The sequence below is a fragment of the Tursiops truncatus genome, chromosome 11 (assembly GCF_011762595.2).
Source record: "Tursiops truncatus isolate mTurTru1 chromosome 11, mTurTru1.mat.Y, whole genome shotgun sequence".
NCBI lineage: Eukaryota > Metazoa > Chordata > Mammalia > Artiodactyla > Delphinidae > Tursiops > Tursiops truncatus.
Window position 1 is genome coordinate 19,907,005 of NC_047044.1, and position 22,314 is coordinate 19,929,318.

The 22,314-nt window shown below is 39.6% G+C and overlaps 1 protein-coding gene across 10 annotated transcripts in view; it reads right to left on the reverse strand.

Moving 5' to 3' along the window:
- The window catches only part of MYBPC1 (myosin binding protein C1), a 96,347-nt gene that overhangs the window by 18,458 nt on the left and 55,575 nt on the right, over nt 1–22,314 (reverse strand). For 8 of the 10 annotated variants that reach the window (XM_073788286.1, XM_073788291.1, XM_073788292.1 and 5 more), the window contains 10 exons: nt 20,587–20,749; nt 19,384–19,490; nt 18,926–19,059; nt 12,828–12,987; nt 11,488–11,592; nt 10,538–10,726; nt 9,192–9,326; nt 4,832–4,885; nt 3,734–3,901; nt 29–117 (listed from right to left, as the gene is read on the reverse strand). In XM_073788286.1, the coding sequence (XP_073644387.1) occupies nt 29–117; nt 3,734–3,901; nt 4,832–4,885; nt 9,192–9,326; nt 10,538–10,726; nt 11,488–11,592; nt 12,828–12,987; nt 18,926–19,059; nt 19,384–19,490; nt 20,587–20,749 (1,304 nt within the window). The remainder of the gene's footprint in view (nt 1–28; nt 118–3,733; nt 3,902–4,831; nt 4,886–9,191; nt 9,327–10,537; nt 10,727–11,487; nt 11,593–12,827; nt 12,988–18,925; nt 19,060–19,383; nt 19,491–20,586; nt 20,750–22,314) is intronic. The other 2 variants (XM_073788290.1, XM_073788294.1) reach the window with 1 other exon arrangement.

Sequence of the window (22,314 nt, forward strand, 5' to 3'; positions counted from 1 at the left end):
GAGAAAATGAGCAACCCTGAATTATTACCTGGAAAGGTATAACCAGATTGATGGCTTCTCCAACTCTGCGGATATAGGTTTGCTTTAGGTGCCTTGGGATGCGAATCTTTGGAGCCTCTGAACGAGAGCAGAAGAGCATAATTTTGCAGTCAGTATCACACACTGGAAGCAGCATTACATAAGCATACTTGTCATGATACTCACCAGGACTTCCCTACGCTCATGTCTCTGAAGTGAAATCTTAGTTGGGCTACTAACAGGTTATAGGTGGTAACTTTGGTTCCAAATGTTTCCTTCAGGGAGAGATGTTTTAACAGTTTGACTCAACAAGATTACTCCCTGACCTCCTTAATTTTACTACAACTTCCTATTTTTATTATAAGCCTAAAGCAACTTTATAGAAAAGCACTAAATTTTCTCTTAGGACCTTATGTGTTGTTTTCTTAGTTTTCTAACAGTGAGTATATTCTCCAATGAACATTCCATAAAAGATCTGCAGTCCCCACATTAGCTGGTAGGGCTGCCCATCTTTTCTCACCAGAAAATAATAATAAAAAATTCTTTAGCACCCAGCACTTATTATTTATGTAATTATGTTAGAATTTGATGGTAACTTTCTCCCTTTATGACTGAGGTGAAGTATACAATAGGCAGCCCTAGCCCGCTGTATATTAATGTTCATTCACTAAACACCATGAAGATACTAGAACATGTGGTTGTAAACCCATCAGAAGCAGAGAATCGAGGCTCGTGGCTCACAGGGATGAGGCGGGTCCCATCACTTGAGGGCTCTGTATGGAACAGATACTGGGATAAATGCTTTTCACGAAGCGACCAATTTAAACCTCACAGCCACCTTATGACACAGGTACTGTTTTTACTTTATGATAAAGAAGTTAAAGCAACGGGGGTTTAAGTCACTTGCCCCAAGGTGACATAGCCAGGATTAGACCTGGAATCAGCTTCCACTGCCTATGTTCTGCTTAGACACATGGACTGCGGGGTCAAGAGAGATCTGGTAAGCTGTGACAAAGCGAGAGAGTGGCATGGACATATATACACTACCAAACGTAAAATAGATAGCTAGTGGGCAGCAGCCGCATAGCACAGGGAGATCAGCTCGGTGCTTTGTGACCACCTGGAGGGGTGGGATAGGGAGGGTGGGAGGGAGGGAGATGCAAGAGGGAAGAGACATGGGAACATATGTATATGTATAACTGATTCACTTTGTTATAAAGCAGAAACTAACACACCATTGTAAAGCAATTATACTCCAATAAAGGTGTAAAAAAAGAAAAAAAAAAAGAGAGAGATCTGGGTTTGAGTTCCAGATCAGACAGTAGATCTGGTCTCAGCCTATTCCATAAAACTGGGATGATAACAGCATCTAATTCACAGCATTGTAGTGAGGATTAAATAAGGTCATTCATATAAAGTGTTTAGCATAATGGCTGAGAATAGTAAATGCTCAATAAACTTTAGGGGAAGAAGATGAAGATGATGGTAGTGGTGGTGATTACTGAATGCTGGAGCTGGAAGAGAACTTGAGAGATCCTCTAACTCCCTAACTTTACATAGGAGGAAAAGGAGACTCAGCGAGGTTCTGTAGCACATTACACCATCATCATAATAAAAGCTAACATATACCAAGGGCTTATTATGTGGCCAGCATTCTGTTACGCAAATAACATGGATTAATTTATTCAACTCTCACCACCTCTTGCTGTAAGTACTATTATTGTATACGTTTTGCAGATGAAGAAATTAAGGCTCAGGAATATCAAGTCCCTTGCCTGGGACCACATGGTTAATAAATGAAGGAAACAGGACTCAGCTTTCATAGTCTGTCTCTAGAATCTAATAAGAAAATGTGCATGCTTCATACTTTCTACCATCCACCCATCCACCCACCCACCCATCCACCCATCCATCCATCCATCCATCTATCCCCTAACTTACTCCCAAAGGTTTCAGGCAGTCACACCGTAAGTCTGTGGCTCAGCACGCTCCAGACCCAGATGTTCAGACCCCTTCCCGGTATTCTTTGCCCTGGAGCACCGATTCTCAAATTTTTTGGTCTCAGAATCCCATTACACTCTTAAAAATCATCAAAGGCCCCGCAAAGCTTTTGTTTATGTGGACTGTATCTATCATGTTTACCATATTAGAAATTAAAACCAATAAATTTTGAAATACTTATATATTTATTGCTTGAAAAATAATAACAACATAAATATCATTTAAATGAAAACAACCATATTTACATTAACAAAAATTTGTGATGTGAGTGGCATTATTTTATATTTTGGCATACTCTTTAATGTCTGACTTAAGAGAGGTTAGCTGGGCTTTGTTTCTGCCTCTAATCTGTTGCAATACGCTGTTTTGGTTGAAGTACATGAAGAAAATTTGTCTTCACACAGACAGGAAGAATACTTTAATAAACTTTTCAGACAATTGTGGGTATTCCTCTTTGATTCTACGCTAAAACACGAGCTGTAATTTCTTAAGGGTTAGCTGCAGTATGGAATCTGAAAAATTCTATGAACTTTTCATTTCTGTTACATTAAACCCCATTGGTCTGCCTTCCGTTTTGAATGTATCTTAGCCATGCATGATTTTTTTTAACTTGCATCGGTCATTTGGAAAATATTGCTTCGATGAACCATGCAGATTGTTCAAATGTTGAAATACTGCATTATTCAATGTCAAAAAATGACATTTGCTACTATCACCACCTACTGCATCAGAAAAGATTTTAAGTATTGGAGAGCTGCCAAGTCCATGATGGTGGACACCAGTTTTCCATAATTTTAATTTTTGCTTCAAAGATTAAAGTTTTTCATTGACAAGTTGACAATAAATACTATAAGTTGTTTTCCTTCAAGTAACAGGCTCACTCCATCCATTTTCTAGAAAATGTGTGCCAAATACCCAAGTCTGACTAGCCAGAGTTTGTCACTCTGTCATTCTTTCGAGGAAGAATGGAGTTTCATGGAAAAGGTCGCGAGTTTAGGCTCTAATTCAGGTGCACAAATGCTTTACAAATGCTCTTCCTAGAGACAACTATCGTACTACTGTATTTAGCATAAGAGTTTCACATATACTTTGCATTTCATGGTCATACAGAGTATAGAAAAAAGGGGTACTCAAGAACCAAGGTTTAAGAACATTAATGATTCCTGTGTATCATCAAGAACACTCCAAGGCAAAGCTGGCCCTTTAATTTGAACTGCGAGTGCATGGCGGTGAGGAAGAAAAGACCAGCCAGACAATCTGGTGGCGCAGATTGGATCTGTGCTAAGGCACCAGCAGTTTTACACACCATCACTTTTGTACCGTCAGTGCAGAGGCCAAGCATTGAAAAGGGAAAACAATGTGTTCATATTATTATGAAGATGGTTTTGACCTTGCAGACTCCCTTGAGCCATTTTGCTGCTGTATGGTGTGTTTGAAATGCTTCCCCCACCCGCCGCTGACCCCCACCCCTTGTGACTAGGCAGCCCAGCTGCCTATTGGCTCATGGAACCTGGTGTAGTTATCTGGTCCTCACACCAAGTTATAAACCGGGAGCTGACCTCCCACGCTGCCTATAAAGGGCAGTTTTGTTCATTTCTAACTCCCAGGAGATATTAATATCAAAGGAGTGACAACAAAATAGGAGGGTCTGAGAAAGAAAAAGGTTAAAAAAAATGTGAAATGGAGACAAAATTTTGAAAGCCTTGCCACCTACCTACGATTTCTTTCACAAGGATGGGCTGAGAGTAGTACTTGGGCTCGCTAGCACCGGCGGCGTTCACGGCTTTCACGCGCACAAAGATCCTTGCATCCGTTGGCAGACCTGTGATGGTGAACTTGGTCTTCTCGATCAGCTCTGTGTTTGCAACTATCCAGTTGTCAGCTAAAATCCATTAAGAAAAAAAAAAAAAGAAAGAAAAGACAAGAAGGAAGAATGGTGGTTAGTGAAAGAAATCATCCTGTTAAACAGTCAACTCCAAATCAGTATTTTACTCAAAATTAAATCATTTGGAGAGAATGTGACTTTGGTCTGGACTCAGACTCTATGGCTGGGTATTTTTCATAGTTAAATGAAAAATGGCCTAGAATGGCTAATGGAAATAGCAGAAGAATGATAATCAGATTCTGCCATCTTTGAAAAACCTCTTATGCGGGATACTAGGGTACCCTGAACAATGGTAACTGTCCCAGGAATTCTGTAGTAGTTTATCCCAATTTGGTTTTACAAGGTACATGTTTACAATTGATGTAACCATGATGTTTAATCATCTATATATATTAAAGTTCAGAAAAAGGGGAAAATGCTATTCTTATGAATAAGAGACACCAACCTTTACAGTCATATGATCTCTCCATTTTATCCTGGCTGGTTTATTATTATAAGACATTAATATGGGCATGGGGAATCTGATCACGCTCCCAATGATGAAGAAAAGAAGCTTATATCCACGGCAAAAGGAACCACAACTCAGGAGCCAAGACCTCATAAGGAATTGGCACGATCTTTCACCACAATCAAAAGTTCTGATTTTTTAAATGCTTTTGGTGGCTTTGTCTACAACAGCAAGAAAATGTAAACCCAGAATCCAGGTTTTACAAATATTGCAGGTTCTCAAAGTTTGTATGCATTATTATGCCCACGGGGGGATAAAAAGAAGCTTGGATCCCACATTGTAAACTCACTGCCCGCCCTCCCCCCTCCATCTCTAAGGGCTTTTTTGTGTGTGGGTGTACTTCAGGCTGGGGCATGGAACATTCCCAGAAACTTTATCATACAGTAAGAAAGTTTGAGAGCTCTCAGAGAATACTTTACCTGGTAGATCAAATGCAGCCTCCCCATTTTCACCAGACTGTTTTGCTGATGTACCTTTGAGAATCCATCATTAATGTTAATTAAAGACACCCACTTTCACAACAGAAGAATATTATATCAGTAGTCAGCATTCTCTGTTAGTAAAGTGTGAAAAGTATGCAAAGATATTTGTCTTCAGAACAGTGACGGAAGAGACCAAACACATTAGAGGAGGGGGTAATTCCTCAGGAGGGGCACAGCCTGCTCTATTCAGACTGTGGGGGTTTTTTTGTCCTGAGGCACTTGCCACAGAGAAGAGGAGGAGAAAGGAGGCTGGGGCACCTCCAACTGTGGGAGCAAGAGGTAGAGAACAACAAAGCAAGACCCTGGAGACAAAGGCGGAGCAGGTTCTGGACTCTACAGGGGAGCAGTGCACAGTGGAACAGTCTACCCTTGCTCCTGTCCCTGCTACTTCAGCCTGGGAGGGTCCTGTGGGGCCCCAGGGAACGCAGTTGTCCCACTATGGGGCTCACACATCAGAGTCTGGGAGTGAGGGCACTTGAGATACGGCCAGCCCCGTCTTACCAGGAAATGAAAAGGCCCTCCATGGAAGTGGAAACTGCCCCAGCAGCCCAGGAGGCAGCACCTGGTTGCCATGACAACAAGCTCTTCATCTGGCAAACTGAGCTGTCCTGGTTCCCGCATTCTACACGGGTGGAGGGAATGCTGCTGACACAGAGTGCCTGTAGGTGCACCCCACTAGCTTGGGATGATGACCATCTAGGTTACCAGGAACAGAGCAGGGGGGTGGGGACTAGACTGGCCCCTCTTGGAACCTTCTCCTCTCTCTTATTTCAAGCCTTCTAAGAGCATCAGGGAGAAGGGGCAGCAAGCGAGAAGCATGTGGATGATACACATTACTTAGGACTTTGAAAAAGAGATACATCTTGAAGCCAATGGTCTGTTTGGGAGCTACTATGTTGATATTTTCACAATCAAGAGACGATGGATGAGAACGTGAAATAGGAGACTGAGAAAACATGCATGAAAGAGTGAAGAACTAGGGAAGAAGAAAATTTCAAGAGAAAACAGGATGAAACAAGATCAGAGGGATATGGTGTATCATGTTGGTTGATTTGCGTATATTGAAGAATCCTTGCATTCCTGGAATAAACCCCACTTGATCATGGTGTATGATCCTTTTAATGTGCTGTTGGGACCTAATGAAACTTAAAAGCTTTTACACAGCAAAGGAAACCATAAACAAGACCAAAAGACAACCCTCAGAATGGGAGAAAATATTTGCAAACGAAGCAACTGACAAAGGATTAATCTCCAAAATTTACAAGCAGCTCCTGCAGCTCAATAACAAAAAAACAAACAACCCAATCCAAAAATGGGCAGAAGACCTAAATAGACATTTCTCCAAAGAAGATATACAGACTGTCAACAAACTCATGAAAGAATGCTCAACATCACTAATCATTAGAGAAATGCAAATCAAAACTACAATGAGATATCATCTCACACCAGTCAGAATGGCCATCATCAAAAAATCTAGAAACAATAAATGCTGGAGAGGGTGTGGAGAAAAGGGAACCCTCTTGCACTGTTGGTGGGGATGTAAATTGATACAGCCGCTATGGAGAACAGTATGGAGGTTCCTTAAAAAACTACGAATAGAACTACCATATGACCCAGCAATCCCACTACTGGGCATATACCCTGAGAAAACCATAATTCAAAAAGAGTCATGTACCAAAATGTTCATTGCAGCTCTATTTACAATAGTCCAGAGATGGAAGCAACCTAAGTGTCCATCATCCGATGAATGGATAAAGAAGATGTGGCACATATATACAATGGAATATTACTCAGCCATAAAAAGAAATGAAATTGAGTTATTTGTAGTGAGGTGGATGGACGTAGAGTCTGTCATGCAGGGTGAAGTAAGTCAGAAAGACTTACAAATACCGTATGCTAACACATATATATGCAATCTGAGGGAAAAAAAAAAGGTCATGAAGAACCTAGGGGTAAGATGGGAATAAAGACACAGACCTACTAGAGAATGGACTTGAGGATATGGAGAGGGGGAAGGGTAAGCTGTGACAAAGTGAGAGAGTGACATGGACATATATACACTACCAAACGTAAAATAGCTAGCTAGTGGGAAGCAGCCGCATAGCACAGGGAGATCAGCTCGGTGCTTTGTGACCACCTAGAGGGGTAGGGTAGGGAGGGTGGGAGGGAGGGAGACACAGAGGGAAGAGATATGGGAACATATGTATAACTGATTCACTTTGTTATAAAGCAGAAACTAACACACCATTGTAAAGCAATTATACTCCAATAAAGGTGTTAAAAAAAAAGATCAGAGGGAAACGAAAACATCTCTTCATATTTGAACTACTTGAGGGAAAGAGAAAGAAAACGGGAAGGGAATGTGAAAGTTATTTAATACATGAGGAGAATTTTTAAGGAAGAAGAGTAAAATGGTGCAGGCATTAAACAATAAAATAAACACCAAGAGAAAGACAGAGTCCAAACCAACACACGATCTTATGAAAGAAAGAATTATCTCACAGAGTAAAACCTGCCATATCTAAAAGCATTAAACACTTCAGAAAATTAGTCTGGAGGACAACAGCCATTAAAAGAGAATGAAGAATAGGGCAGCCACATAAAGGAAGTAAGAAAAGACTGCAAGAAGAAAGATATACACGTTATAAAAAAACTTCCATAGAAAGCTAATTCCAAAACGTTACGTGGCAAAATATATACATAATAATGACTGTGTACATATATATATGTATATGCAAGTATACATATATATCTACACAGACAACACACAGAATTATGTAAAATACACTTCATTGCATTTTATCTAAGGTGGGTAACATCAAAATGACAGCCATCTATCATTTTGCTGTATCTTCTTACTTTTTAAACCTATCAGAAAGAAAAGAGTAAACAATTTGCTCTGTTTCATACATACACAAAAGCTTTGTATTCATCACACAGAAGATTGGAAAGTTCTGTTAGCTGGGCGGTATAAATAACAGAGAGGAGGGCTTGGGAGTTTTTCAAATTGGGGGAGGGGAATGGAATGGGAATAAACCATACTCCAAAGCACTCAAGATTATAATGTCTCCACTGGTTTTGGTTAGTGGCTGTCTAAGCCCTGGAAAAATCAACAATAGCGTTCTGTGAGTGAGTGCATGTGAACGGAACTGAGTGTTACCAAGATGCTTTATTCTCCCTTTCTCTCTCCTCTCCCGACCAACGCTGGTTATTTCCACACGTGCCCCTGTCCAGAAGCCTGGGGCTTCTTCTTCAGCAGTTTTCTCTTCAAAGTTAGAAATTTCTTCTCCATAGAGGTTTTCCTTCTGGGGAAGTGTTCACACTCCTGGTTTCCCAAATGCGCTCTGGAGTCTCTCTTTCCTTCACGTAAGATCCACGTTAAAGTTTGGGGTCCAAAGAGTTTTCTTAGAGTTAGAGACCAAGTCTGGGCCTCTCATTTGTGGAGAAGGAACAAACTTCCCTGGTGGATTGTTTCCCTACCATGACCTAGAATGCAGCCCGAGTCCAGAGCTGGGGCAATTTTATTCACCCATCTCCAAATCGTGACAAGTATGAAATCAAAAACACAAGAAGCTTTTAGTGAATTTCACATCTTTTTTTGGTTTTAGGTACACTCTGGCCTATATTTTCTTGTGTCATTTTCTCTTTTTCTATTATTTCTATCAACAAGGGTTTTTTGCCTATTTCTCTTCCCCTCCTAAATTTAAGCCATTAAATTTTTATGCACCCATATCCTGAGACAAGTTACTGCCACAATGTTGAATCTATTTCTTACACCCTCTGGGATTTAATGCTGATTCTTTTAAACACTGAAAGTTGTCCTTAATTATTCTTTTTTTTCCCTTTAAGAAGGCAGAATTGATCACCAGATGGTCTAGTATATAATCTCTCTTTATTACCCAGAATTAGGCAGCTCTGTTGATAGCTGACCTCTGCTCAGTATAGAGTTTAGAATTTCCAACTTGCTTTATCCTACCTGGAACTTTATTTTGCTTTGGTACATTTTAATTCCACCAATTCAAGAAGTGGGAATCCCTGACGTTTGATCAGAATCTCTCCTCCTATGTCCTAGATCACTCGTGTTGTCGGATCTGGGAGCCTACCTGGGATATTTTTGAGAGCTCAATTTGTTAGTCAAGTAACAAAGAAGGGCTAAATTCTCATCCTTCATAGAAGGATGACCTTTGGCTTGTTGTCATTTTCAGTAGGAAGGAGATGAGTTCCCAAGAAAGAGCAACAAAGGGGGGCATATCTCACCTATTGATGACGGTATTCGTTTGAACTACTAGTTACTTACTTCCTTCAAAGCAATACTCTAGCACATAGCCATCTAAACCTGCTGCACCAATCTGGTCGGGGGGCCGCCACTTCATTGTGACAGTGGTGTCAGTTACAGAGTCAACAGTCAGAAGAGTAGGTGGGCTGGTTACAGCTTCAGAGATAAAAGAGACAGAAAAAGAAGAAATTATTAAGTACAGAATTATGGCACAGGAACTGTGATAAAATGAACTAGGATACAAATAAAAATATACACAGGGACTTCCCTGGTGGCACAGTGATTAAGAATACGCCTGCCAATGCAGGGGACATGGGTTCAAGCCCTGGTCCGGGAAGATCCCACATGCCGCTGAGCAGCTAAGCCCGTGAGCCACAACTACTGAGCCTGCGCTCTAGAGCCCGCGAGCCACAACTACTGAAGCCCACACGCCTAGAGCCCGTGCTCTGCAACAAGAGAAGCCACCACAATGAGAAGCTCGTGCACTGCAATGAAGAGTAGCCCCTGCTCGCCACAACTAGAGAAAGCCCAGGTGCAGCGACGAAGACCCAACACAGCTAAAAATAAGTAAGTAAATAAATAAATAATAAAAAATATACATAGAAGCCCCCACGTGTTAATAAAATTCAATGAGACTCCTCGAGCATATGCTGTGTTTACGGCAAAGATCTGCCAGATGTGAAAATTTTTTTATCAACGCTGCCACATTTCCCTCCATTTGGGAGGTTGACATGGGAGTCTGGGAGGACCAGGAAGTTGAAAAAGTCAAAATTTGAGATCTAATGATCTAGAGTAAATTTTCCATAACTTTCTAATTTTAAAGTGCAAACTCTTGTACTAAATATTTCTATTGAAAAATCTACTCACTACCAGAAAATAGTGGAGACGTCTTGTCTTCTCTTTCTTTGCCTTTACTGAACTGACATTTTTGGTTCAATAGATAACATTTAAAGTGTGACTATAAAGCAAAGAGACTAGCTTTCAAGTGTGCTTGGTTGAATTGATGTCAATTTGTTTTAGTTATAGTGTTTACACCAGGGTGCTGGGTTATACTTTCAGAAGGACAAATGGGGGTAGTCTTGTGTCAATGGGCCCAGCTACATGTTTCCAGTGGGAAGGGGCAAACAGAGCCACCCACAGCTGTCCTTGGGATTCTGGTAATAAATTCCAGGGCCTACATTATGAAGGCATTCAACTCTATTGTGTTGCTTGTAATTTCTTAGAAAATTGCCCCTAACCACCTCTAGTCTCCTACTCCTGTATCACTCTAAGAAGCTTCCAGGTCTGCTCCAGTTAGAGGTCAGAAGGAAGCAGTCACAATCTGGGGCAACGATTTTCATGACAAAGACACACCTCTCTTGACTCACCCAATGGAACAAAAGGTTTGGAGGGCATACTGGGCTTGGAGAGGCCAACGGCATTGACGGCAAAGATGCGGACCTCGTAGGCCACACCTTCAATCATATTCTTGGGCTCAAAGGTTGTTTCTTTGCAGAGATCAAAATTCAGCCTCATCCACCTGGAGCTTTGCTTCTTTTTCCTCTCAATGAAGTAACCTGAAGGGGACGCAAAATGGAAACTGAAGTTTTTCCTTGGTCTCCAAAATTAAACTTTGTCAGATATTAGAATGTTCAAAAATTTCCCATATTCTCAGCACTCTAAGTGAAATAGTCATATATGTATTTTTAACCCATCTTATTCCATTGGTTTTTTTGAGAGAGATTATAAATAATACAAATATTAACATCATGGGATATAGATAAAAATAATAAGACTAGAAAAAATTAAAATTGTACTAGGAAGAGAAGAGAAAAAATAAACCACAGATATGTAGGCCATAGAAACTTACATAGTCACTCTATTTGAGCAACAGATGTGGCTTTGAGTCCCAGCAATGTAAGAAGGGGGAAATAACCAGTTTTGTGAGTTTCATTATTAGCAAGTAGAAGAAAGTTCCTGTTCCACAGGGGAAGCAAATTCTTCTAAGTATTTAACTCTAGAAGAAATTGCCTCATAGACATAATTCTATGGATCTAGGCATTTACTGACCAGAATAAAGTTAGACCTATAGTTGTTTCAAAATTATATATTGAACAGAAACGTCAAACAAAAAAAGAGGACAGGCAATCAGATGATATTCATCAGAGCTATTTAAATCTCAAGTACTTATAAAGCATCCCCCAATATATTTCAATGTGAATGGATATTTAAAAGTTTTCTTCTAAATGCAGTATTTTAAAATGTGCTTTGTACTAATGTGCATAAAGAGGACACCAACTCCGCTGGCAGGTCCACAGATGGACCAACACGCAGTTACCTAAGATTGGGGACCCTCCATCATAGAGAGGAGGGTCCCAGTTCATGATGCACCACTCATCTCCCACGTGTGTCACATTCGGCGCCACTGGAGGATCAGGGACATCTGTAGCAAACAAGAAATGGAATAGAATAAAATAAAATGAAATTGAGGGAGTGAGAGCACAAAGAAGAATGTTCATTGGAAAATATGTTTTTGGATGATAATCATAGAAGCAAGGTTATTTCTTATTATTTTTCCATGTTTACTGAAGTGCACTGGGTAACTAATTTGGGTGCAACGTCACGCTCCATATGGAATCAGGGAAGGTGAGCCCGATACAAATAAAATAACGATGTCTCCAAATCCTTTAAACTAGTGTCACATTACAGAACCGTATGAAACCCAAGACTTCTGTTATTTACCTTGAAAATGGCGACTAAGAAATGATTGCCTAAATGTTGGACGTGATTTTGTTTTTTTGTTTTTTAACCACAGAAGTGACCTTGCAGCAGAACTGAATCAAGGACTAATTACTGCACATTTTACATCAGTTGTTGTATAAGATGTTGACTGGTAGAAATCCAAGTCAAAAATGGCAAGTTACCATGTCTTATAAATAGAGTTCAGTACATAACAAAGTGACCTTAGTTTTGGATCAATTTGAAATATGTTTCTTGGGAATTCCCTGGTGGTCCAGTGGTTAGGACGTTGCACTTCTGCTGCAGGTACGGGTTCGATCCCTGGTAGGGGAACTAAGATCCCGCATGCCACATGGCATGGCCAAAAAAAAGAGAGAGAGAAAAGAAAAAAAAGTAATATGTTTCTGAAGGGAAAGCTAAAGTGGGATGAAGAGATCATGAGACCTTGGACCACCAGTAATCTGCCATACTCAGTTCACTTGATTTCAGGATCAGGAAAAATGGACTTAAATGGTCATCTAAGAACCAAGGCAGATCTTACTCCTCTACAGTGAGTGTGATGTTGGAAATTATTTAGCAATTGTGTGTCAGTGACTGTAGAGGGCACGGAAAGGGAGTGTGACTGTGGAGAGCTAATGACAGCAACCCCAAAAGGCTAACCTTAGCTACTCCTCACCGCAACTAGTCCTCTAGGCAAGTAAAGAGACAAGAGAGGAAAGGAAAGGAAAAGGAAGAAAAAGGAAAGAAAAGAGAAAGAAAGACATATAAAGAAGTGGCAAAGATAAAAAAAGAAAGGCAGTGATTTATAAAATACAGCTATACCGTGTGCTTCTTTGTTGGCTACCCAGAAAAGCTGAGAGAACCAAGAACTTGCAAAGTCTACTTTGGATCTAGACGTGTCAGCCTGATTCTAGAAGTCTGCTGACTCAGAGGTCTTACCCACAACTTTAATCGTGATGGCTGCATGGGCTTCCCCAGCTTCATTTTTCAGATTTATGTGGTAAAGACCAGAATCATCTTTTTCTGCTACATCAATAACCAGAGTGGTGCTGTCAGGGTAATTTTCAGTTCTTATTCGGCTACCGCCCTCCATAATAGCCTACAGAGGAAAGAAATACAATGTGGCATGACCTATGCAAACAACAAGGACACCTCCAGGGTGCCTGGGCACTTAAGCTGGACATGGTGCTAATGCCTGAAATATGTGTTCTTAGTTTAATCCTCCACCAGCTCTAAGGACAAAAGTATTGTCATCCCATTTTACACATGGGAAGAACTGTGGCCCAAGGTTACACGGCTAAGAAGTGGTAGAACAGGGATTTGACTCCAGAGTTCACTACCCATTAACTCCTTAAAGAGAAAGTTGGAGGACCAAAAATACAAGCGCAGAAGTGTCATTCTAGGAGAAGAGTTTCTTTGTACATGAAATTAGAAATACTTAAACTCATATCAGAAACTAAATAATGATTTGTTCATTTCTTTAGATGTCTCGGAAATTTAAAAATACTGAAAAGGGTTGAAGAAGGCCACAGTGCCAATTTCCCATACAAGTTGAGTACTGAGTTTTCCCTTCCAGTAGACATGAAAGAATGAAACATCTAATTCCCAAAGTAAAGACAGAGTGAGGTTGAGACTTCTATTATATTTTCTTTCTTTTCTCCTTCTTCTCCTTCTCCTTTTCCCCTTCTTATTTTCCTTCATTTCTCGCCTTCCTTCTTCCTTACACCAGAAGTTTAAAGCAGCATTACATTTTTCTGATTCCCAGGCCATATCTTCCATGCAATAATAGACAGCCAATATACAAAGAGGAAAAACAGAGAAAGGTCAAAGCAATTTAGAAAGAGGGTAATTTGCCACTGTTATCAACTCTACTGTTTTGTGTCTGGATTAGGACTTGTAAGTCTTCAATAACATAAGATTGTAGCAACGGTAAGAATACTTGAAATGGCTTTCATAATTCTCATTTTATAATAGAAAAAAATTTCCTCAGTTTAGCCAAATTCTAATCTTAAGATTGTAAAAGATGTTCTGCTTGAAAAGAAAAATAACTTACTTAGGGTGGTGTTATATTATCCTCTTCATATTTCTATGTTTTATTTTGTTTCTTATGCTATAATTTACATCAAGTAAAATTCATAGTTTTAGATATATAATCTATGAATTTTGACAAATTTATGTGAGTGTGTAACCACCCCCATAATCAAGCTACAGACTGTTTCCATCACATCTCACAGTGTCTCCATGCTCCTTGGCATGCAACCCACTAACCCCACGTCCTGGTCCCTGGCACCCACTGGTCTGTTATTTGCCCCTTTGGTTTCCCCTTTTCCAGAATGCCATATAAATGGAATCAAACAGTATGTAGTCTTCCAAGTGCATATTTTTAGACTGATCCATGTTGCTGCTTGTATTACTAGTACGTTCCTTTTCATTGTTGAGTAGTTTTCCATTGTATATTCCACGTGCAGTTGGAATATGTTTGTACAATTGGACTTTTGAGTCATTTCCAGGTTTTGACAATTATAAATAAGTCTGCCATGAACATTCCTATACGAGTTTTTGTGTGGGCATGTGTTTCATTTCTTTTGGGTAAATACCTAGGAATAGCCTTGGGGAGTTTTATGGTAAGCTCATGCTTAACTTTATAAAAAACTACCAAACTGTTTTCCAAAGTGGATGTACCATTTTGCATTCCCACCAGCAATGTATGAGAGTTTAATTGTTCCATATCCTTGCCAGCATTTGGTACTGTCAGGTTTTTTTTTAATGGCTTTTAAAAAATACTCTTTGTTTTTTGTTCCAGCTTCTTTCACACAGCATAATTATTTTGAGAGTCATCCAAGTTATTGCAGTACTCCCTTGTATGAATTTCTTACAATTTGTTTATACATTCACCCACTGATGGAATTTGCATTGTTTTCAGCTTTTGAATATTACAAATAAGGCTACTATGACCATTTGTTCTAGTAGATTTTTTTTGCAGATTACATTGGATTTTCTACATCAATGATTATGTCATCTGCAAATAAAGACAGTTCTACTTCTTCCTTTCCAAAATGGATGTCTTTTACTTCTCTTTCTTGCTTGATCGCCCTGGCTAGAACCTCCAGTACAATGTTGAACAGAAGTGGTGAGAGTGAACATCTTTTCTCTCTTCTTTCTCATCTTAAAGGGAAAGAATTCAACCTTTCACTATTAAGTAGGATTATAGTTGTAGCATTTTTATGGATGTCTTTTATTATGCTGAGGAAGTTCCTTTCACTTCCAAGTTTGCTGAGAGATTTTTACTAGGAATGGATGTTGGATTCTGTCAAATGCTTTTCTGTGTCTATCGAGATGACCACATTTTTTCTCTGGTTTGTTAATATGCTGAATTATATTAACTTATTTGAAAATGTTAAACCTACCTTTGCATTCCTGGGATAAGTCCCACCTGGATATAATGTACTGTTCCTTTTATGTATTTTTAGATTTGATTTGCTAAATTCTGTTTAGAATTTTTTCATCTCTGTTCAGGAGTGATATTGATTTGTAGTTTTCTCTTCTTGTAATGTCTTTTTCTGGTTTTGCTATAAGGGTAATACTGGCCTTCAAGAATGTGTTGGGGGGGCTTCCCTAGTGACGCAGTGGTTGAGAGTCCGCCTGCCAATGCAGGGGACATGGGTTCGTGCCCCGGTCCAGGAAGATCCCACATGCCGCGGAACAGCTAGGCCCGTGAGCCATGGCCGCTGAGCCTGCGCGTCTGGAGCCTGTACTCCGCAACGGGAGAGGCCACAGCAGTGAGAGGCCCACGTACCGCAAAAAAAAAAAAAAAAAAGAATGTGTTGGGAAGTATTCCTATCTTCTCTTCTTCAATTTTCTGGATGAGTTTGCATTGAATCTGTATTATTTCTTTCTTAAATGTTTGGTGGAACTAACCAATAAAGCCATCTAGATGTGGAATTTGTTTTGTGAAAAGATTTTAAACTACAAATTTCATTTCTTTCATAGATATAGGGCTATTCAGTACTGATTTAGTGCTATTTTGCAAATTCTGATATGTGTTGTGTTCATAAATATTTTCTAATTTCCCTTGTAATTTCTTCTTTGATCCATGAGTTACTTTTTAAAAAAGCTACTTAGTTTCTAAATATTTGGAAATTTTCCAAATCTTTCTGTTATTGTTCTCTAATTAATTCCACTGTGGTCAGAGAATATATCTTGCATGACCTGAATCCTTTCACATTTACTGAGACTTATTTATGGTCTATTTTGGTAAATCTTCCACGTGCATCTTAAAATAATGCCCAGTCTACTTTGTTCAATGGAGTGTTCTATAAATGTCAACTACATCAAGATGGTTGATAGTATTTCTCAAAACTTGTACATTTTGTTCTATCAGCTATTGAGAAAAGTAGTAAAATCTCTAACTTACCTATTTTTCTTTGTAATTCTATCATCTTGCTAATTGTTTTCTATTTGTCCCATCTGTCCTTTGTGTCTCTTTTGCTGCCTCCTTTTGGATTCATCAGATATGTTTTTGTGGCTCCATTTTACATACTGTGTTGGCCTATTAGCTGTAACTCTTTGTTTTATTATTTTAGTGGTTCCTTTAGGGTTTATAGTATAGTCTACCTTCACGTGGTATTATGATACTTTACATTTAGCAAAAGAAACTTACAATAGCATACATCCATTTCACTCCTTTCAATCCTTACTTCCTTTCTCCCCTCTTGGCCTTATGTTTTCATTGTTACAAATTTTACTTACACTTATGTTTGAAGGCCATGGCACATTGTTATTATTTTTGTTTAAAAAACCAAGTATCTTTTTAAGGAGATTTAAATAATAAGAAAAAATATTTTATACATTTATCCATGTAGTTATTATTTCTGACCCACTTATTGATAGCTCCTTTGTGAAAATGTTTTCATCTTAGTATCATTTCCTTTTGACCTTAGGACTTCTTTTAACATTTCTTGTAGTGCAAGTCTGCTGGAGATGACTTCTTTCAGCTTTTGTATATAAATAATTTTATTTTGCCTTCGTTTCTGATAATTATTTCTACTGAGTATAGAATTCTAGGTTGACAGTTTTTCCCCCTTTAAACGTTGCTCCACTGTCTTCTCACTTGCTTTGTTTCCAGAGATCAGCTGTCATCTTTGTCTTTGTTCCCACGGGTTTAACGTGACTTTTTCTCTGACTACATTTTTTTTTTTTTTTTTTTTGCGGTACACGGGCCTCTCACTGTTGTGGCCTGTCCCGTTGCGGAGCACAGGCTCCGGACGCACAGGTTCAGCAGCCATGGCTCACGGGCCCAGCCGCTCCGTGGCATGTGGGATCTTCCTCGACCGGGGCACGAACCGGCGTCCTCTGCATCGGCAGGTGGACTCTCAACCACTGCGCCACCAGGGAAGCCCTCTGACTACTTTTAAGATTTTTTCTTAACCACAGGTTTTGAGCAATTTGATTATGATGGGTCTTGGTGTAGATGTCTTAATGTTCCTTGTACTTGGATTTTATTGAGCTTCTTGTATCTGAGATTTTCTAGTTTTTATCAAATTTGGAAAATTTGGGGCCATTTTTTCTCTATATATTTTTATGTCCCCCTCTTTGGGGACTCCAATTACACATAGATTTGACTGCTTGAAGTTGTCCCATAGCTCAATAAAGCTTTTTTTTTCCTCCAGAAAATGGAAAAGGAGGAAACACTCTCCAACATTTAAACAAAAAAAAACAAATTATTTTTTAGAGCAGCTTTGAGTTCCCTGCAAAATTGAATGGAAAAAGTACAAAGAGTTCTCATATAACCCCTGTCTCCACACACACATAACTTTCCCCACTACTGACATCCCCCACTAGAGTGGGTACACTTGTTATAATTAATGAACCTACATTGACACATTATCTTTGAAAGTCTATAGTTTACATCAGGGTTCACTCTTGGTGTTGTACATTTTATGGGTTTTGACAAACCTATGACACGTATCCATAATTTTAGTATCATATGGAACAGTTTTACTGCGCCTAAAACATTTTATATAGGAAGTTGCAGAGTCACACCTGAGCCGGCTCTACTCTACCACCCCAATCTTATTTATTATTCTCCTCCTCACTCACGCTGCCTTGGCCACACTGGCCTTCTTTGTATTCCTCCAACACATTAAGTGCATTCTCTCCTCTTGTTCTTTGCACTTGCATTGACATCAACTGGAAATCTCTTTGCTTTGATCTTCTCAAAATGGTTTCTTGTTGTCATTCATAGAGGCTGTTCTCATGCCCCATGCAGTCACTTATTAATCATATTACCCTGTTTTGTTGTTGTTAAATAATTATTTTATTTTTGGCTGCATTGGGTTTTCGTTGCTGTGCGCAGGCTTTCTCTGGTTGCGACGAGAGGGGGTTACTCTTCCTTGCGGTGCACGGGCTTCTCATTGTGGTGGCTTCTCTTGTTGAGCACAGGCTCTAGGCGCACAGGCTTCAGTAGCTGTGGCACGCAGGCTCAGTAGTTGTGGCTTGCGGGCTCTAGAGCACAGGCTCAGTAGTTGTGGCACATGGGCTTAGTTGCTCTGTGGCATGTGGAATCTTCCTGGACCAGGGATCGAACCCGTGTCCCCTGCATTGGTAGGCGGATTTTAAACCACTGCAGCACCAGAGAAGTCCCAGCCTGTTTTGTTTTGTTTTTTTTAATTTTCGTAGCACTCATCACTATCCAAAGTGACTTTGTTTATTTATTTATTTAATAATTCATTGTCTATTTCTCTTCCACCCCATTCCCTGACACCCATTAGAAGGAAAGGTAGAACCTCATTCACTGCACATAATAACATTCATATGCATATGCACAGGGTCACATAGTAGGTAGTCAGAAATATGAAAAGCAAATGAATAGTTATTATATTTGCCTGAAAATCAGTAATCTTTCTTTATTAAAGGAGTTACATCTTTACTGTACATTTATTTGCTGCCTTCTTTCATGTGACTCACGGGAGACAGGGAGTAGGGTAGGCTGTGTGTGTGTTTGTGTGTGTGTGTGTGTGTGTGTGTATAGAACAAACCTTATCTGCTCGGCTCCAAATGGCTTTAGGAGGTGGTTCTCCACTGATGGGAATCTCTAGACGAAGCTTGTTTCCTGCAATTACTGTCACTGTATTGTCAGCATCAAGACCATCCAGTATGATCTTCGGAGGATCTGGAATATTAACCGTGGCCTTTGTTACCAGACGGTTATTTCCATGTGATTATCTGGGTTAGTACTTGGCTAGTGTTAAACATTGGTAGTAACCAATATTTTATCCAGTCAAAAAGGATATAAGCGGAGTCAAAGTAGTTGGTGCCTGGTACCTTGCAAAACTACTTCGTTGTCAAGACCTCTTAAGAATCAACTATTATGATTAGCGATTACTACCAATTCATGTATTTTTCTTTAAATATCACATTTTGAATATAATTCCAAGGTAAGCAAAACCAGAAAAACAAGAACACAACTCTGCAATGATCTCTTTTATCTACTCACCAATAACATGAACCTTGGCAGGCAAAGTAACCGAGTAGGCATCTGGTGCAAATACATAATCACCTTCGTCCTCAACGAGAGCATTGGCTATCACTAATTTGTGGATTCTAAGGAAATGAAAAAACATATTTCTAAGACTTTGCAAAGATTTAGACTGTGTAGGACCCAAACTGAGGAGACACCTGGTTTTATCTTAACTTGTTTAGTGCAGCCTGGAGAGAGACTGAGAATAACGTGATGCCTTAATTATCCTATTTATTGATCCATATTCAGTATTTATTTTGGGCTATATGAAACTATCTCTACAAATACAGCCCGCTTACTATGCAAGAATCTCTTGTTCCTTTTTAAAATCTCATAGCTTAAAAAAGGATAGAAGATAACACCTCACTGATGCCATATTTTAAGATTCAAGAAATTACCAAGAATAACCTGACTTTGGCTTTTTATGCAAACCTAAGAGCAACAGTTCTTTTTTTAAAAAAAGTTGAGGTCTAGTTGACATACATTATTATATATTTCATGTATACAACATAGTGATTCACAATTTTTAAAGGTTATGCTCCATTTATAGTTATTATAAAGTATTGGCATAAGAACAATAGTTCTTAACTTTTTTGGCAGCATGAGCCAGTGAATATCTGATGGACACTACGGCTCCTCAATCCGGAGAAAAACAAGTATTTTTGTACACACAGAATTTGCTTACAATTTCAAAGGATTTATGGGGGCCCCTGAAGTTCATTCACAGTCTCCTAAAAATCCATGGATCCTAGTTTAAGAACTCTTCTCCTACATCTTTGCTAGATTCTAGGGTATTATGCAAACCGTCCCCCCGCCTCAGCAAAAAAAATTGTGGAAAGGTCATATGACACTTATTGGTTAGGGACAGTGAATCCAATTCAACCAGTTCCTGAACTAGAATTCAGTATCCTCTAAGCTCATGTTTATATGGAAAGACTCAGTCAATGGGTTTTGAAGTAACACAGCACCTCACTGTAAGGTACAGGTACAGGATCACAGGTAGGACATGATGTACAACAGAGGAATCACATATCCTTGCTATTTGAAAGCAAAGAACCGGAAATAGAGCCTCTCCCTATGAGTACTCCCCAAACATCCTTACCAATCATGTAATTTAGGAAGCAGAAGAAGTGAAGATGGGGACCAGCCCTCACTTGGGGACCACCCTAGCTTACTTGCCTTCCCCTGTGAACAATCTTTAGACGGTCAGTCTCCTGAATGGGGAGGCCATTTTTAGTCCATTTTCCTGATAAGTTTTCAGATATCTCACACTTCAAGCAGATTTCTTTTCCAAGATTTACAGTCTGATCAGTCAGAGGCGTCAATATCTTCAGAGGTTTTACTGCAGAAATAATAGATGGTTATTAAGTGCCAAATCTAAATTCCAGACAGGCCAAGACGGTGTCATTTCACAATGGTACAGTTTCACTATAATGCTTGTTTTGAAAATGAGAATTTGTTCAATGCAGTTGAAATATTTGGGGACAGAGCATAACACACATTTCACGTTCGATTAAGCATGATTTTATTCATGAGAAAGACTAGGTGAATCCAGAAAACGGCACCCAGCTGAACTGAGTCAGGTAGGACCGCACAGAGCACACACGTACGCCTCAAACATCCACCAGCTGCTTTAGTTCACCCATGTTAAATGCGCCACATCCGTGCACATCTGAGATGACAGCTCTCCATCCAATTTCAAATAACCTCCTTCCACTACTTCACAATAGCTCACAAACTGCAACACTTCTGACACCACTTCCACAAGCAAATTTCAGGTCTTTTTCAAGGTAAAGTGCCGTATTTATTGTAGTATTTATTAACCATTTAACATCTGTAAAACTGTACTACTGTTTTTTTCTTATAACTTATCATTTTATTTTTTAAAAAATGTGTCCCTGACAAAATTGTTGAGTGTTGTGTTCTTAACCCCACTTTCCCCATTAGCCCTATGATTTTTATTGCATGACTTTGTACAGCACAGTAATTTTTAGAAATGCATATGTTACATTACAGCAGGACTGACCGTAATTGCTTTAAACAGATAAGGAGCTGCCTATGGTTGAAAAAACTTTTTGATATTACACTACAATGGCCATCATTCCACAAAACATAAGCAGTGTATTGCGATTACTTCCAAATAATTCAATAATCATATGAATTGCACCTGGACTTAGAAAGAAATAAGGAAGCAGAGTTTCTGCTCTGCATGTATTACCGATCTTCTTGTGAAGTTCGCTATTCTAATTTTCATGGCTAACTGGAAGGGACAGACTCTGCCATTAAGAGCTGACTACCATTAGGGGGCATTTGGAAAAGGACATGAATTCTTTCACGCCTCTAAAGCATATCGGGGGACTTCCCCGGTGGTCCAGTGGTTAAGACTTTGCCTTCCAATGCAAGGGGTGCAGGTTCGATCCCTGGTTGGGGAGCTAAGATCCTACATGTCTCACAGCCAAAAAACCAAAACATAAAAAACAGAAGCAATATTGTAACAAATTCAATAACGACTTAAAAAAATCTTTTAAAAAATTGTTTAAAAAAAATAAAGCGGGCTTCCCTGGTGGCGCAGTGGTTGGGAGTCCGCCTGCCGATGCAGGGGACACGGGTTCGTGCCCCAGTCCGGGAAGATCCCACATGCCGTGGAGTGGCTGGGCCCGTGAGCCATGGCCGCTGAGCCTGTGTGTCCGGAGCCTGTGCTCCACAACGGGAGAGACCACAACAGTGAAAGGCCCGCGTACCCGCAAAAAAAAAAAAAGTGAAAAAAAAAAAAGCATATCGGCAAATTAGCTTAGTCTTCTAAATTGAGACCCATTAGTTTGAGCAACTTCTCAGCCCAAATGTAATTGAAGAATGTTGAATGTTTATTGAAGAGATAGCAAATTCACCAAACCAAAGGTCACCAAA